The sequence below is a fragment of the Bos javanicus genome, chromosome 10 (genome assembly GCF_032452875.1).
Source record: "Bos javanicus breed banteng chromosome 10, ARS-OSU_banteng_1.0, whole genome shotgun sequence".
Classification (NCBI taxonomy): domain Eukaryota; kingdom Metazoa; phylum Chordata; class Mammalia; order Artiodactyla; family Bovidae; genus Bos; species Bos javanicus.
Genome location: NC_083877.1, coordinates 24,340,368 through 24,353,560, shown reverse-complemented (window position 1 = coordinate 24,353,560; position 13,193 = coordinate 24,340,368). Strand labels below are relative to the sequence as shown.

The 13,193-nt window shown below is 36.8% G+C and overlaps 1 gene segment (V, D, J or C); it reads left to right on the top strand.

Annotated features, from left to right (window-relative positions):
* The first annotated feature begins 9,309 nt into the window (after nucleotides 1–9,309).
* On the top strand, nucleotides 9,310–10,685 carry LOC133255330 (T cell receptor delta variable 1-like). The segment is given in 2 exon segments: nucleotides 9,310–9,585; nucleotides 9,809–10,685. Coding segments are annotated over 2 exon segments (540 nt in total).
* The last annotated feature ends 2,508 nt before the right edge of the window (nucleotides 10,686–13,193 follow it).

The window sequence follows — 13,193 nt, the reverse complement described above, 5'->3', positions numbered from 1 at the left end:
GCTGTTTTAAATAGTGGCTGCACCAGTTTACTTTCCCAGAAAGTGTGCCCAAAGGGTCCCTTTTCTTCACATCCTCAGCAACACGCATTACTTCTTGGCTTTTTGATGATAATGTTCTGATTGGGGTGAGGTGAGATCTCATTGGGTTTTGATTTGCATTTACCTGATGATTAGAGGTGTTGAATGTCTATTCATGTGTATGTTGCCCATCTGTATGTTTCTTTGGAAAAATGTTTATTTAGGTCCTCTGCCTTTTTAAAAACCAGATTACTTACAGTTTTTATATTGCATATAAATTTCTTTATATATTTTGGACATTAACCCCTTATTGACTAATGATTTGCAAGTATCTTCTTCTGTTTGATAGGCTGTCTTTTTGCATTTTAATAGTTTTATTCCAGTTTGGATGTCTTCTATTTCTTTTTCCTATATGACTCCTGTGACAAGGACTTCAAGTACTATGTTAAATGGAAACGGTGAGAGTAGGCATCCTTGTCTTGTTCCTCATCTTGGAGAAAAGCTTTCAGTTTTTACGATCAAATATGATATTAATTGTGTGTTTGTTGTAAATGGCCTGTATTATTTTGAGATGTGGTCCCATTATACCAAGTTTATTAAGAGTGTTAAACATGAATGGATGCTGAATTTTGTCAAATACTTTTTCTTTGTCTGTTGAGATAATTATATAAGTTTTTATCCTTCATGCTATTAATGTATATCATGTTGATTGATTTGCAAATACTGAACCATCCTTGTACACCTAGACTATATCCCACTTGGCCATGATATATGATTCTTTCATAAATTGTTGAATTAAGTTTCCTAACTTAATTCAGTTCTAAAGGAAGTTAGTCTTGAATATTCATTGGAAGGACTAATGCTGAAGCTGAAACTTGGGCCACCTGATGCAAATAACTGATTCATTGATAAAGACCCTGATGCTGGGAAAGATTGAGGGCAGGAAAAGAAGGGGACAACAGAGGATGAGATTGTTGGATGGCATCACTGACTTTATGGACATGGGTTTGAGCAAGCTCTAGAAGCTGGTGATGGACAGGGAAGCCTGGCATGCTTCAGTCCATGGGGTCACAAAGAGTTGGGCATGACTGAGCAGCTGAACTGACTGAATTGAAGTTTGCTAATATTTTGTTGAGGATTTTTTTTTATCGATGTTCTTTCAAGAAATTGACTTTTTTGGGTAGTTTTATTTCTGGTTTTGGCATCAGGGTAATGAAGGCGTCATTGAATGAGTTTGCTAATATTTCGTCACCTTCAGTTTTATGGAAAATTTGAAAAGGATGGGACCTAATTAGTCTTTAAATGTTTGGAGAATTACCCTCTGAAGCCATGGAGTCCTTATATTAGGAATCAACAAAATATGGCCCATGAACCGGTCCATTCAGCCATTTACTTTGTAAATAAATTTTGTTGAAACATAAGAAAGCTTATTTATTTATGTATTATCAATAACCTATTTCGTGAAACAATGGCAGAGTTCAGTATTTGCAACAGAATGAATGGCTTACAAAGACAAAAATATTTACTGTTCTACCCTTTATTGAAGAAGTTTGTAATCCCCTCTTCTACATCATTAGTCATCATGGAAATGCAAGTTAATGCCACAGTGAGATCTCTATACACCCATTAATGGCAACCCACTCCAGTATTCTTGCCCAGAGAATCCCGTGGACAGAGAAGCCTAGTAGGCTGCTGTCCATGGGGTTGCACAGAGTCAAACACAACTGAAGTGACTAGCATGCATGGCATTGGAGAAGGAAATGGCAACCCACTCCAGTATTCTTGCCTGGAGAATCCCAGGGACAGGGGAGCCTGGTGGGTTGCTGTCTATGGGGTCGCACAGAGTTGGACACGACTGAAGCAACTTAGCAGCAGCAGCAGCATACACCCATTATTTTGGCTAAAAATAAAAAGACAACTATATCAAGTATTGTTAATGATACAGAATAATTGTCAGATTTAGAATCTATTTAGAGACATATTCTCTTCAGTGTGCAGCAATCTCCTTGATCTAATGTTGATCTTATGGGAGGAGAGACAGCCCCATGCAGTGACTCGGCTTGAGGGCCAGTTTCTGCCTTTGAAGGGATCCCAGGACAGGTGAGGCCCTATCATGAGTATTTCGAGAGCCCTGCTTCCTCCTGGTGTGTCCAGAACCCAGACCAAGGCTTCCAGACCCTCATGAGACATGCCTCCATATGGAACAGAAAAGGTTTCACAGGGGACCTCAACAAGGACAGAGATTTACTATCTGAAGAAATCCTTGACACAAGAAGAATACTTGGCCACATATTTCAGTGTTCTGATAGATGCTCTAAAATATATATATTATCAAAAATAGTTAAAGAAGAAATAGAAAAGCTAAATAAGTATATAATCATTAAAGTAATTTAACAATTATAAATATAAATTTATAGAGAATTCCTAATAGATGGGAAGTTTTTAACCTGCAAGCATCCCCTACTACATAATTAAAAATCAAATGCGTAGTAAGATGTATAGGAAACCATGTAACCAAGAAAATACTAGAAATTAAGTTTACATAGGGTGCTTCTACAAATAAATAAGAAAAACATTCAAAATGAAAAGAGACAATAAGATAATTTACATAAAGGCAATTTAAAGAAGAGGAAATAGACATGTGGACATATAAAACATCAACTTCTGCAGTAATCAGAGGAAATTAAATTAAAGATTACCATCTCATTTCTGTCAGATAACCAGAGATGTGAAAATCTGATAGCATTAAGTTTTGACCCAAATACAGGGAGAAGACTATTAAATTTCTCCAGATGGAGAAAAGCAACCACATAGAGAACATTTATTTAACAACTTCAGAGAAAAATTGTCTGAACTATTTAATGAAGAAGAAAACGTATATATTTAAAAGTCAAGCAATTCCAATTCCTGTTATCTACATTCAAGTAATTCCAACATTTGAACAAGGAGGCATTTACAAGGATAGTCACACCAACCCTGTAAGCAGAAGTATAACCATTCAAGTACAGAATGAACAAGTAATGAATTACATATGAAATCGAAATACATGAACTATTACAAGCAAAGAAACAGTTATCTATATTATTTTCTTAGATAAATCTTACAAAAATAAAATGCTGAGTATAAAAAGCATCAGAATGATATATGCTGCATGACACTATTTATGAGAAATTTCAGAATATAATCACAATATAATATATTGTTTTGTGATACATAGCTATAACAGTAAAATTGAAAAGACATATGTGGAATCTTCCCGATAGTAGTTATTACTTTAAAAATAGGAATAGTACTAGGAGTTACTCTTTAGTTTTATCTGTAACATTTGGAGATATATATTGAAAATATAGCAAAATTAAATATCTGTTTGCCATCATTGCCAGGGAAAAATGTGTCTGCACATAATTTTGTATACTGTTCCATGTAAGAATTATTTAGTATTTTTTTTTAATTAAAAAATTGGATGGTAGCTTTTACTAGTCCAATCAATTCATAGAAGGAATAAGATAACTCCTGTTACCCATAATTTTGACAGATGTACTTTTAATAGGCCATAAAATGCCAATAAAATGCCAGAGAAAAAACTTTAAACTTGTTTAAGCACTAGAAATTATTCATCCAAAAATAAACAGCACAGAGACTTCCTACCACAGTTAAAATATATACTTTTTGAGTACACAAAAAGAGAAAGTGAAAAGAAAATCAGATCATCTGGCTTAGCAGTGGGAGACATGCCCCCAAGATGTTAGTCTATGTTTTAACTAATACACAAATTCAGCAAAGTTGCAGGATATAAAAGTAATCTGCATTCCAATAATGAACTATCTGGAAGAGATATTAAGAAAACAGTTATTTTTCCATCACATCAGAAAAAAAATACCTAAGAATAACTTTAAGCAAAGAAGTACAGACTTGTATATTGAAATCTGCAAGACATTGATTATAGAAATTGAAGACAAAAATTAATAGGAAGATATTTTGTTCTTACAGACCAAAAAAATTCAATTGTTAAAATATCCATACTACCCAAAGCATTCTACAGATTCAATGAAACCTCTATCAAAATTCAATGACATTTTTCACAGAGATAGAATAAACAAACCCTAAGATTTGTATGAGAGACAATAGACTACCAATAGCCAAAGTGAACTAGAGAAAGATCAAAACTGAAGGCATCACATGACCTTATTTCAAACTACATTACAAAATTATAGTAATAAAAACAGTGTGTGGGGGTTTTTTGGCATTAAACAAAGACACATAGATCAATGGAGCAGAATAGAGAACCCAGAAATAAACCCTTGTATACACGGTCAATTCACGGCAAAGAAGCCAAGAATATACCCTAAGAAAGGAACATCTCTTCAATAAATGGTATTATGAGAAATGGAAAGCTACATGCAAAAGAATGAAATTGCACTCATCAAAATGGATTATAGAATTGAATATAAGAACCACAACAGTAAAGCTCAGAAGAAACATAGGGGTAAGTTCCTTGACATCAGTATTGGCCACATTTTTTTTTTTTTTTTTGTATTTGACACTAAAAGCAAGGACAACAAGAGAGAGAAAAAAAAAAAGCAAAAAACAAGTGTGACTACATCAAACTAATAAGTTTATGTATGGCAAAAGAAGCCATCAACAATATGAAAAGGCAACCTACAGAATGAGAGCAAATATTGACCAAGCATATATCTGATAAGGGGCTAATACCCAAAATATATAAGTACCTTGTATAATCGTTAGAACAAAAGTCTGTTTTAAAAATAAGCTGATGATCTGAATAAACATTTTCCCAAAGAAGACATACTAATGTCAAGAAAGTAAATCAGAAGATGTTAAACACCTCTAATCATCAGGGAAATGAAAATCAAAACCCAAAATAGCTATCCCTTTACATCTGCCAGAATGGCTACTATCAAAAAGACAGGGAATAAAAAATTTTGACAAGAATGTAGAAGAAAAGGAACCCTGCCCACTGTTGTTGGAAATATAAATTGGTGCAGCCTCTATAGCAAACAGTATGGAGGTTCCTCAAAAAATTAATATTAGCTCTACTATGATAACCAACATTTCCATCTCTTAGTATTCATCTGAAGAAAATGAAGTCACTATCTCAAAAAGATATCTCTACTCCACGTTTACTGCAGTTCATCTACAACAGCTGAGACATGGAAATAACCCAAGTGTCCTCTGACAGATGAATGGATAAAGAAAACATGATAAAAAAAGAAATTTTTTCATAGATTTACAACAACATGAATGAATCTTGAGGGCACAATACTAAGTGAAATAAATCAGGCAGACCAAGTCAAAAACTGTATGAAATCATTTGTATGTGGACGCTAAGACACAGGTGCAGGAACACACACACACAGACATATAGACACACACACACACACACACCCAGACCTCATAGATACAGGGAATAGATTGGGGGTGTAGGGTGTGGAATAGGTGACTATGTTCAAAAGACAGAAACATCTAGTTATAAGAGAAATAAGTCCTGGGGATGCAATATACAGCATGATGACTATAAAAAATTTTTTTAATGGTGTCAGTGTGTAAACCCTCTTGGCTCTCAAATACATATATATATATATATATATATATATTTTTTTTTTTTAATTAAAAAAAAAAACTGGCTTCTCTGGGTCTTTGCTGCTGCACACGGGCTTTCTCTAGTTGCGCTAAGCGGGGGCTGCTCTTGGTTGCAGTGCACAGGCTTACTGTCCTGCCTTCTCTTGTGAAGCGCAGGCTCTAGGAGCACAGGCTTCAGTAGTTGCAGCATGCAGGCTCTAGGGCACGTGGACTTCAGTAGTTGTGGCACACAGGCTCAGTAGTTGCAGCTCTTGGGCTCTAGAGCAAAAACTCCATAGTTGTGGTGCCCGGGCTCAGTGGCTCCAGGGCATGTGTAACCTTCCCAGACCAGGGATTGAACCCGTGTCCCCTGCATTGGCAGGTGAACTCCCATCCACTGTACCACCAGGGAAATCCTCTCGAAGTTTGTTTCGCTTTTTTTTTCAGGTAGTTTGAACATTTGAATAACAAGTTTGGAATAGGATATGTAACTACTGGACTGGAGTATCTTTCATTGGACTGAAATATGCAAAACTCAAAATAGGATGTAGTACCCAGATTGGAATGCAAGGTGAGCTTCAGAAGACAGTCACCAGAGATGCAAGAGGGAGAACTAGGGAAGATTGGGAACCTCAGTAGTAATTCTGTGCCCTCATATGCTATGTGAGTTTGGGGATTCCTATGAAGGAACCACAGAGAATCCAAGGACAATCTATTATAAAATAACTCAGTTAGGTCTTCCCTGGAGGCTCAGTGGTAAAGAATCTGCCTGCCAATCAGGAGACATTGGTTCAACCCCTGATACAGGAAGATCCCACATGTCATGGAGCAGCTGATCCTGTGCACCACAACTATTGAGTCTATGCTCTAGAGCCTGTGCTCCACAGTAAGAGAAGCCATCGCAATGAGAAGTGCAACGACAGAGGAACCCCCTCTCTTTGCAGCTAGAGAACAGCCTGTGTAGCAATGAAGACCCAAAACACTCTAAATTAACAAATAAATAAAATTATAAAAAGAATAAGTTATTCTTATTAGGGTTTCTTTATGAGGTGTTGAAACAAAAATAAAATGTTTGAAATTTCATTAATTTGATGTAAATGACTTCATTAGATGAAATTTCAGAATAAAATGAAATAGAAATTTCATTCCTTCTATGTCAAGAAAGGGAAATATTTTTATTTTAGAAAACATACATATTGTTAATAACTTTTAATATTTTTACTGATTAAGCAACATTTTAGGAGAAGTTTTGTCCTCATGACAACTATAATGAGAATTATAAGATTGTACTAAAGAGTATAACTGCTTTCATGACAGCAACATGGTCAAATATTTGAATTTAGAAGACCCATTCATTCTTGCTTCCTAAATCTTTAATAAGCTAATCACAGAGTTACATCACAAGTGAATATGACTTTACAGCCATTACCATTTGGTATTCACATACACAACTGGAGAGATTACAGAAGTCAGAAGCCTATTCTGTGTTCATTTGTCTGTGTGATATTTGCTGTTCTGAAGTTATGTGCTAAAGTTAACAGTTCACATGGTTTGGTGGGTAAGTGGGAAGAAAAGGGAGTTCACGGCTTATTGTTGGTCTTTTTTAGGAAAACTAGGGAGCAGTTAGAATAATTCATCTTAGAATCAAAATCAGAAAGGCAAGAGAACAATCAGAACATGAATGAATATTTGCAATCCCAGAATGATTCATAATGAATTTGTTTCAGATAACATCCCAGATTTTAGAAGAGATTAATTTACTACTAAATTTGGAAGTTTTAACTGAAAAATCTGTTTCAATTTAATCCTTCAATATTAAACTCTGGCTTGTCCTTTACCAGGTATTATCATTTATTAGTAAATCACAAGGGAAGGCAGAACAATGTTTAGGACAGTCTAAATCTTCCAACCTGAGTGTCAGCACATTCAGACTTGATCCAGCCAGAAGCTACATTTTTCAGTCAGAGTTTATAATGCGGCTGAGGGAACATGCACCATTACTGTCAGGAACTCAGAGCAAGGCCATATCAATAAAGGGGAAAAACTGCCTTCATGTTCTCCCTGCATTGTTGTGGGCATTTGCAGTGTCCTCTACTTAGTTACAGATAATTGGAAACTAGGAGAGCTGCTTCCTGCCAGCACCCAGAGGTGAAATGGAACAGAGGACTAGATGTCTCAACTAAATATAAACTCTCCTCCCTGCATGACTCATTAATGTGTTACTTCGACTAAAATCTAAGAACTGGCACTGTTTTAGATCTTTCTGTACTTTCTTTTCTACTTGTCTATTTGCCTTTGGGTTTTTTATATTAATTCATCTATCAAAACAATGAAATCAAATGGAAGATTAACAATGACATTCTACATGATCATGTACAGTATACAAAACTTCAGTCACCAAATAATGTGGTGTCAACGTTTACTAAGTGTTACAGATACCATATTTTGTAAGAGAGCACTGTAGCCTTGTGGCACAGAAAAAGTCAGCATGCTTAACTTGACCTTACAGAGAAAAATAACAAACCACTGAGAAGAGAAACTGAACACTTTGGGGTAAAGAATATGACATGAGGACAATTTAAGGACACCTGATCTAATAAATACAATTCTACTTGTAAAGGCAGCAGGATTGAATATACTGATGTTCTTCAAAGTTTACTAAGTAAAACTCAATGTCAGATTTCAAAGATTAATATTTTTTCCTGTTAAGCATTTCATTAAAAAAACACATACAACTGAATAGATTCTGAAAGTCAGGAGTGATGTTTTATCATTTGATATTGAAGTCACTTTATTTATTGAAAAATATAAACAAAGACCTAGAACCAAGTGAGAAAAGAAAAAGATACATTAATTATTTTGGAAAAGACTGCCTTTTGTTAAGAAAGCTAAAGGGCTTCCCAGGTTGAGCTAGTGGTAAAGAACCCAGCTGGCAATTCAGGAGACATGAGATGCTAGTTCAATCCCTGGGTCAGGAAGATTCCCTGGAGGAGGGCATGGAAACCCACTCCAGTATTCTTGGCCCTTCCCAGGTGGTGCTAGTGTTAAAGAACCCATCTGCCAGTGCAAGAGATGAGGGTTTGATCCCTGTGTTGGGAACCCACTCCAGAATTCTTGCCTGCAGAATCCCCATGGACAGAGGAGACTGGCAGGTTACAGTCCATGGGGTTGGAAAGAGTTGCACATGATTGAAGCAACAGCACAACACACACATAAAAAAGTTAAAGATCTGTGAGTTTGTTTTATTGTGTTTTTTTTAAAGAGTCATTAAATTCTGGATAAAGAAATATAAGCATAGGCTAAATGAATGACCAGAATGACCAGTAAGTAGATTACAGAAAGGATTCATAGTGTGTACTAATATGTTTTGAATGGGCTGGCAAAATTATTATCAGTGTATGTCAACTTATTTAGTCTTCTGTTTCTCTCAGCTCAAACCCTTAACATGTATGTGTGTTAGTCGCCCAGTCGTGTCCAACTCTTTGGGACCCCATAGACTGTAGTCACCAGATTCCTCTATCCTTGGAATTCTCCAAGCAAGAACACTGGAGTGGGTTGCCATTCCCTTCTCCAGGGGATCCTCTTAACTCAGGGATCAAACCAGGGTGTCTTGCATTGCAGGTATATTCTTTACCATCTGAGCCATCAGGGAAGCCCTCACACACATAATACTAACTGCTTTCTCCATGAAGCTTTCAGGATCTACCTAACATAATAATCATGGAAAGAAAAGTAGAAAATTAAACATCTGTGAGCCAAAAGTTTTTCCCATCTGTGAAAAAGACCATGTGATTTATGAACATGACAAACCCCACTTCCTGTTTGAAGGAGTCACACAGAAACAAGCACTACATATATGTGCTGCCAGGCACACAGAGACACTGAACTCTCAGCTTGAGGCAGAACTGAGCACATTTGTGCAGGGGAATCCATGCCTCATGCCGCTCTCCAGGCTGCTCTGGGTGTTCCTGGCCGTCACCTTCTCTGGTAGGGATGCTTCCAAGCCTGGATGTGAGAGTTCAGGGTGAAAGGGCTGCACACAGGCACGTGGTGCTTCACAGGGACTTGGGGAGGAAAGGAGGGTTGGAGAAAAAGAAACATTTTATAATTTCAATTTGGTTTGTCTCTGGATCCTAAATTAATCTAAATCCCACACTATTTTATTTACTACTTCATCTCTGTTTTCTGTTTTTTTTTTTTTCCCCTATAGGATCCAGTGTGGCCCAGCAAGTAACTCAAGTCCAGACAGCGGTATCCAGTCAAGTGGGGCAGACAGTCACCCTGAATTGTCTCTATGAAGTAAGTTCGACCATGGACTACTACTACATTTTTTGGTATAAACAGCTTCCCAGGGGAGACATGACTTTTCTTATTCATCAGTATTCAGAATACGGTAATGCAAGAAACGGCCGCTACTCGGTAAACTTCCATAAAGCACATAAATACATCAGCCTCATCATTTCAGCCTTACAACTTGAAGACTCTGCAGAGTACTTCTGTGCTCTCTGGAAGCTCACAGTGCTTGAAGTAATGGGAAAAGCTGAACAAAAACCCCAGAGCTTAATAAGAGAGAGCCCCACTGCTTCAGGACTTCAGTTGAAGTGCACACCTGCACATCCCAGAAGAGAGATGGTAGTCCTGTGGTTGCTTCATCTGTGGTCTGGATCAGAAGATTTAATTCTAAATAAAAGCTCCTTCTAGGTGGATCACCAGGCTACAGCTGGAACCAGGTGGGCCTGCCCCACAGGAACTGGAGACTGAAGAAGACAGGGAATCACTGTGGTTTCTCCCTCCCTTTTGTCCCCCAGTTTCCCACCACTGCTTTGGGTCCCCCATTTGAGCAGGAGGCCAGTAGATGCTAGAACTGGGAAAGCACATCTTATCTCCTGCAAATCCTTTCTGGTGGATCCACTTCACAGCTCTTGCATCTCCTTTCACTAAGAGTTTCCTCTGATTGCCCAGGTTGATACAGGCTTTCAGCCTTTGCTAGTATCTTGATGCTTCCCATCTCTTCTTTGTTTTCCTTAACCCTGCCTGCAAATCTATGAATATTCCCTTCATTAAACTTTGTAGTTAAATCTTCAAGTAAATCAAAGATCTTTCTATATTTGGAAGCAGGTGTCCACAGTAACTTTCTACTAATACATTCTTCTCTTGAACTTTCGACTTTAAATCAATCACACAGAACATGTATAAACTTGTTTAAAGCTATAAACTTGCTTCATAATAATTTAAAGTGACTGCTTCACTAAAATACACTCACATCACAAATCTGGGTATAGTTATCTGGAATCGTTATGAAAATCATTTCCTAAGAAGAAGTCCTTTCTTCTTAGACTTTGTGTCAATTAAGGTACAATCAGGGAAGCAGACCATCAGTGATGTCGAATAAGAGATTAGTTATATATAAAGATTAGAACTCAGGCAGTTGCTAGAGTTGATGGAGTAGTCTATACAAGCAGAAAAGATATAAGCAGTCTAATGTTCATTGCAGCACTAATTACAGTAGGTGGACATGGAAGCAACCTAAATGTCCAATGATGGAACAATAGATAAAAAAGATATGGCATATATACAATTGAATATTATTCAGCCATGAGAAAGAACAAAACAGTGCCATTTGCAGTGGCATGGATGGACCCAAAGAGTGCCATGCTGAGTGAAGTAAGTCAGACAGAGAAAGACAAGTGTTATCTGATATCTCTTTTATCAGATGGAATTTTAAAAAGTGGTATGTAGAAATGAAGGTGTTTACAAAACTGAAATCGAGTCCAAGATGTAGAAAACTAATTATGGTTACCAAAGGGGGAAAGGGATATGAGGGATAAACTGGCAGACTGAGATTCACATATACACACTGCTATATATAAAATAGATAACTAATGAGAACCTTCTGTATAACACAGGAAACTCTACTCAGTATTCTATAATGACCTATACAGGAGCACAATCTAAAAAAGAGTGGATATATGTATACATATCCACTTTGCTGTACAACAGCAACTAACATTGTAAAGCAACTATACTCCAATAAAAATTAACTTTAAAAGTAGAGATAATAAATCTACTGGAAAAAATAAGAATTTTCAGAACTTTGAAAAAACAGTGATACCTGACTTCTCATCCAGACCAATAGAAGTTACAAAGGAAAAGTATTTTTAAAGTGTTTAAGAAAATAAACAAATAATACTTTCAAGCTAGCTTCTTATGAAAATGAAGATATATATTAAAATGTCTGTGTTGAATATCAATGCTAAGAGGGTGGAAAGTCAATGTGCAGACTTTTAAACTATATTTGCAATGCATATTTCTGAAAAATGACTCAAATGAAAAAATATATAAATCACATAAAATTAATCAGTAAAGAAAACAGTCAGGAAGAATGGGGCAATTTTGGAGATCCAATTCAGAAATATGATATTCAATACCTAATAAATATACTAAAATAATATTATTATTCATCAGGTAAGTGAAAATAAAGCTTCCTCTGAGTGCTCCATCTGTGTCCTTTCAGCACCCCGAATGTCCAAATGTAGCTAGGAGAATACGACCCAAGAGGACAGGGAAAAATAATGACTGTCTCAAAGAAAATAAGTGATTAAATAAATTTCTTATAGTTTTCCTCATCAAACCAATGTGGAGGAAAAAAAAAAAGTAGTAACAAGTCACAGATTCTGGACATTGAAGAAAAGGCAGGTTTCACTAGAAAAAAAGAAAGATGGTATTTTTTGAGCTTATTCGATGTCAGGCACTGCGGTATATATTTCAGACTCATCATCTAATTTAAATATCAAAACCCTATGAGATAGGTTTTATTGTTTCATTTTTTTTTAATCTTTGGGAAATGAGCCATAACTTTCCTAACTGTGAAATGCTTCCTTACCTTTTATTAACCACCAGAGTGTAGCATTTTAGGGGGCTCCTGAGGAGCAAGGTTTGGACTATGGAGAAGCACTTGGACTCAAAATAGGGTGGCTGGACATCCGAATGATGGTGACATTACTGGTTTAAACTGAAACCAAAAGTGAACTAGAATAGAAGATTCCAAACCTAGGCACAAAGTCCCAGGATGAGTAGATGAGGAAATCATCCACTAACCAGTTAACAGTGCTGAATGCTTTAGCAAGTTTTTTATATAATAGTATGCTGGGAAAATTGAGGGCTATGATGGGGTATTATTCTTTAAACACTCCTGTGATGCTATCTTCCCAAATATCTACATGGTGTTATCTCTGAAGTTCCTTTACATCTTTACTCATCTTTACCTGGTGAATTCTTTATTTAAATCTTTCTATTTTCCTTCCTTGAGAATCAGACTCCAGCACACTGCGTGTAGCAGGCATGAAAGCTGAAGCACTGCCACCTGGTGTCCTACTCAGATGTTTTGTGATACTTACACTGGCTTCCTTGCTGCCCTCTGTGCTAAGTCGCTTCAGTTGTGCCCGACTGCAACCCCATGGACTGTAGCCCACCAGGCTCCTCTGTACGTGGGATTCTCCAGGCAAGAATACTAAAGTGGGGTTGCCATGCCCTCCTCCAGGGGATCTTCCCGACCCAGGGATCAAACCCACACCTCTTAGATCTCCTACACTGAC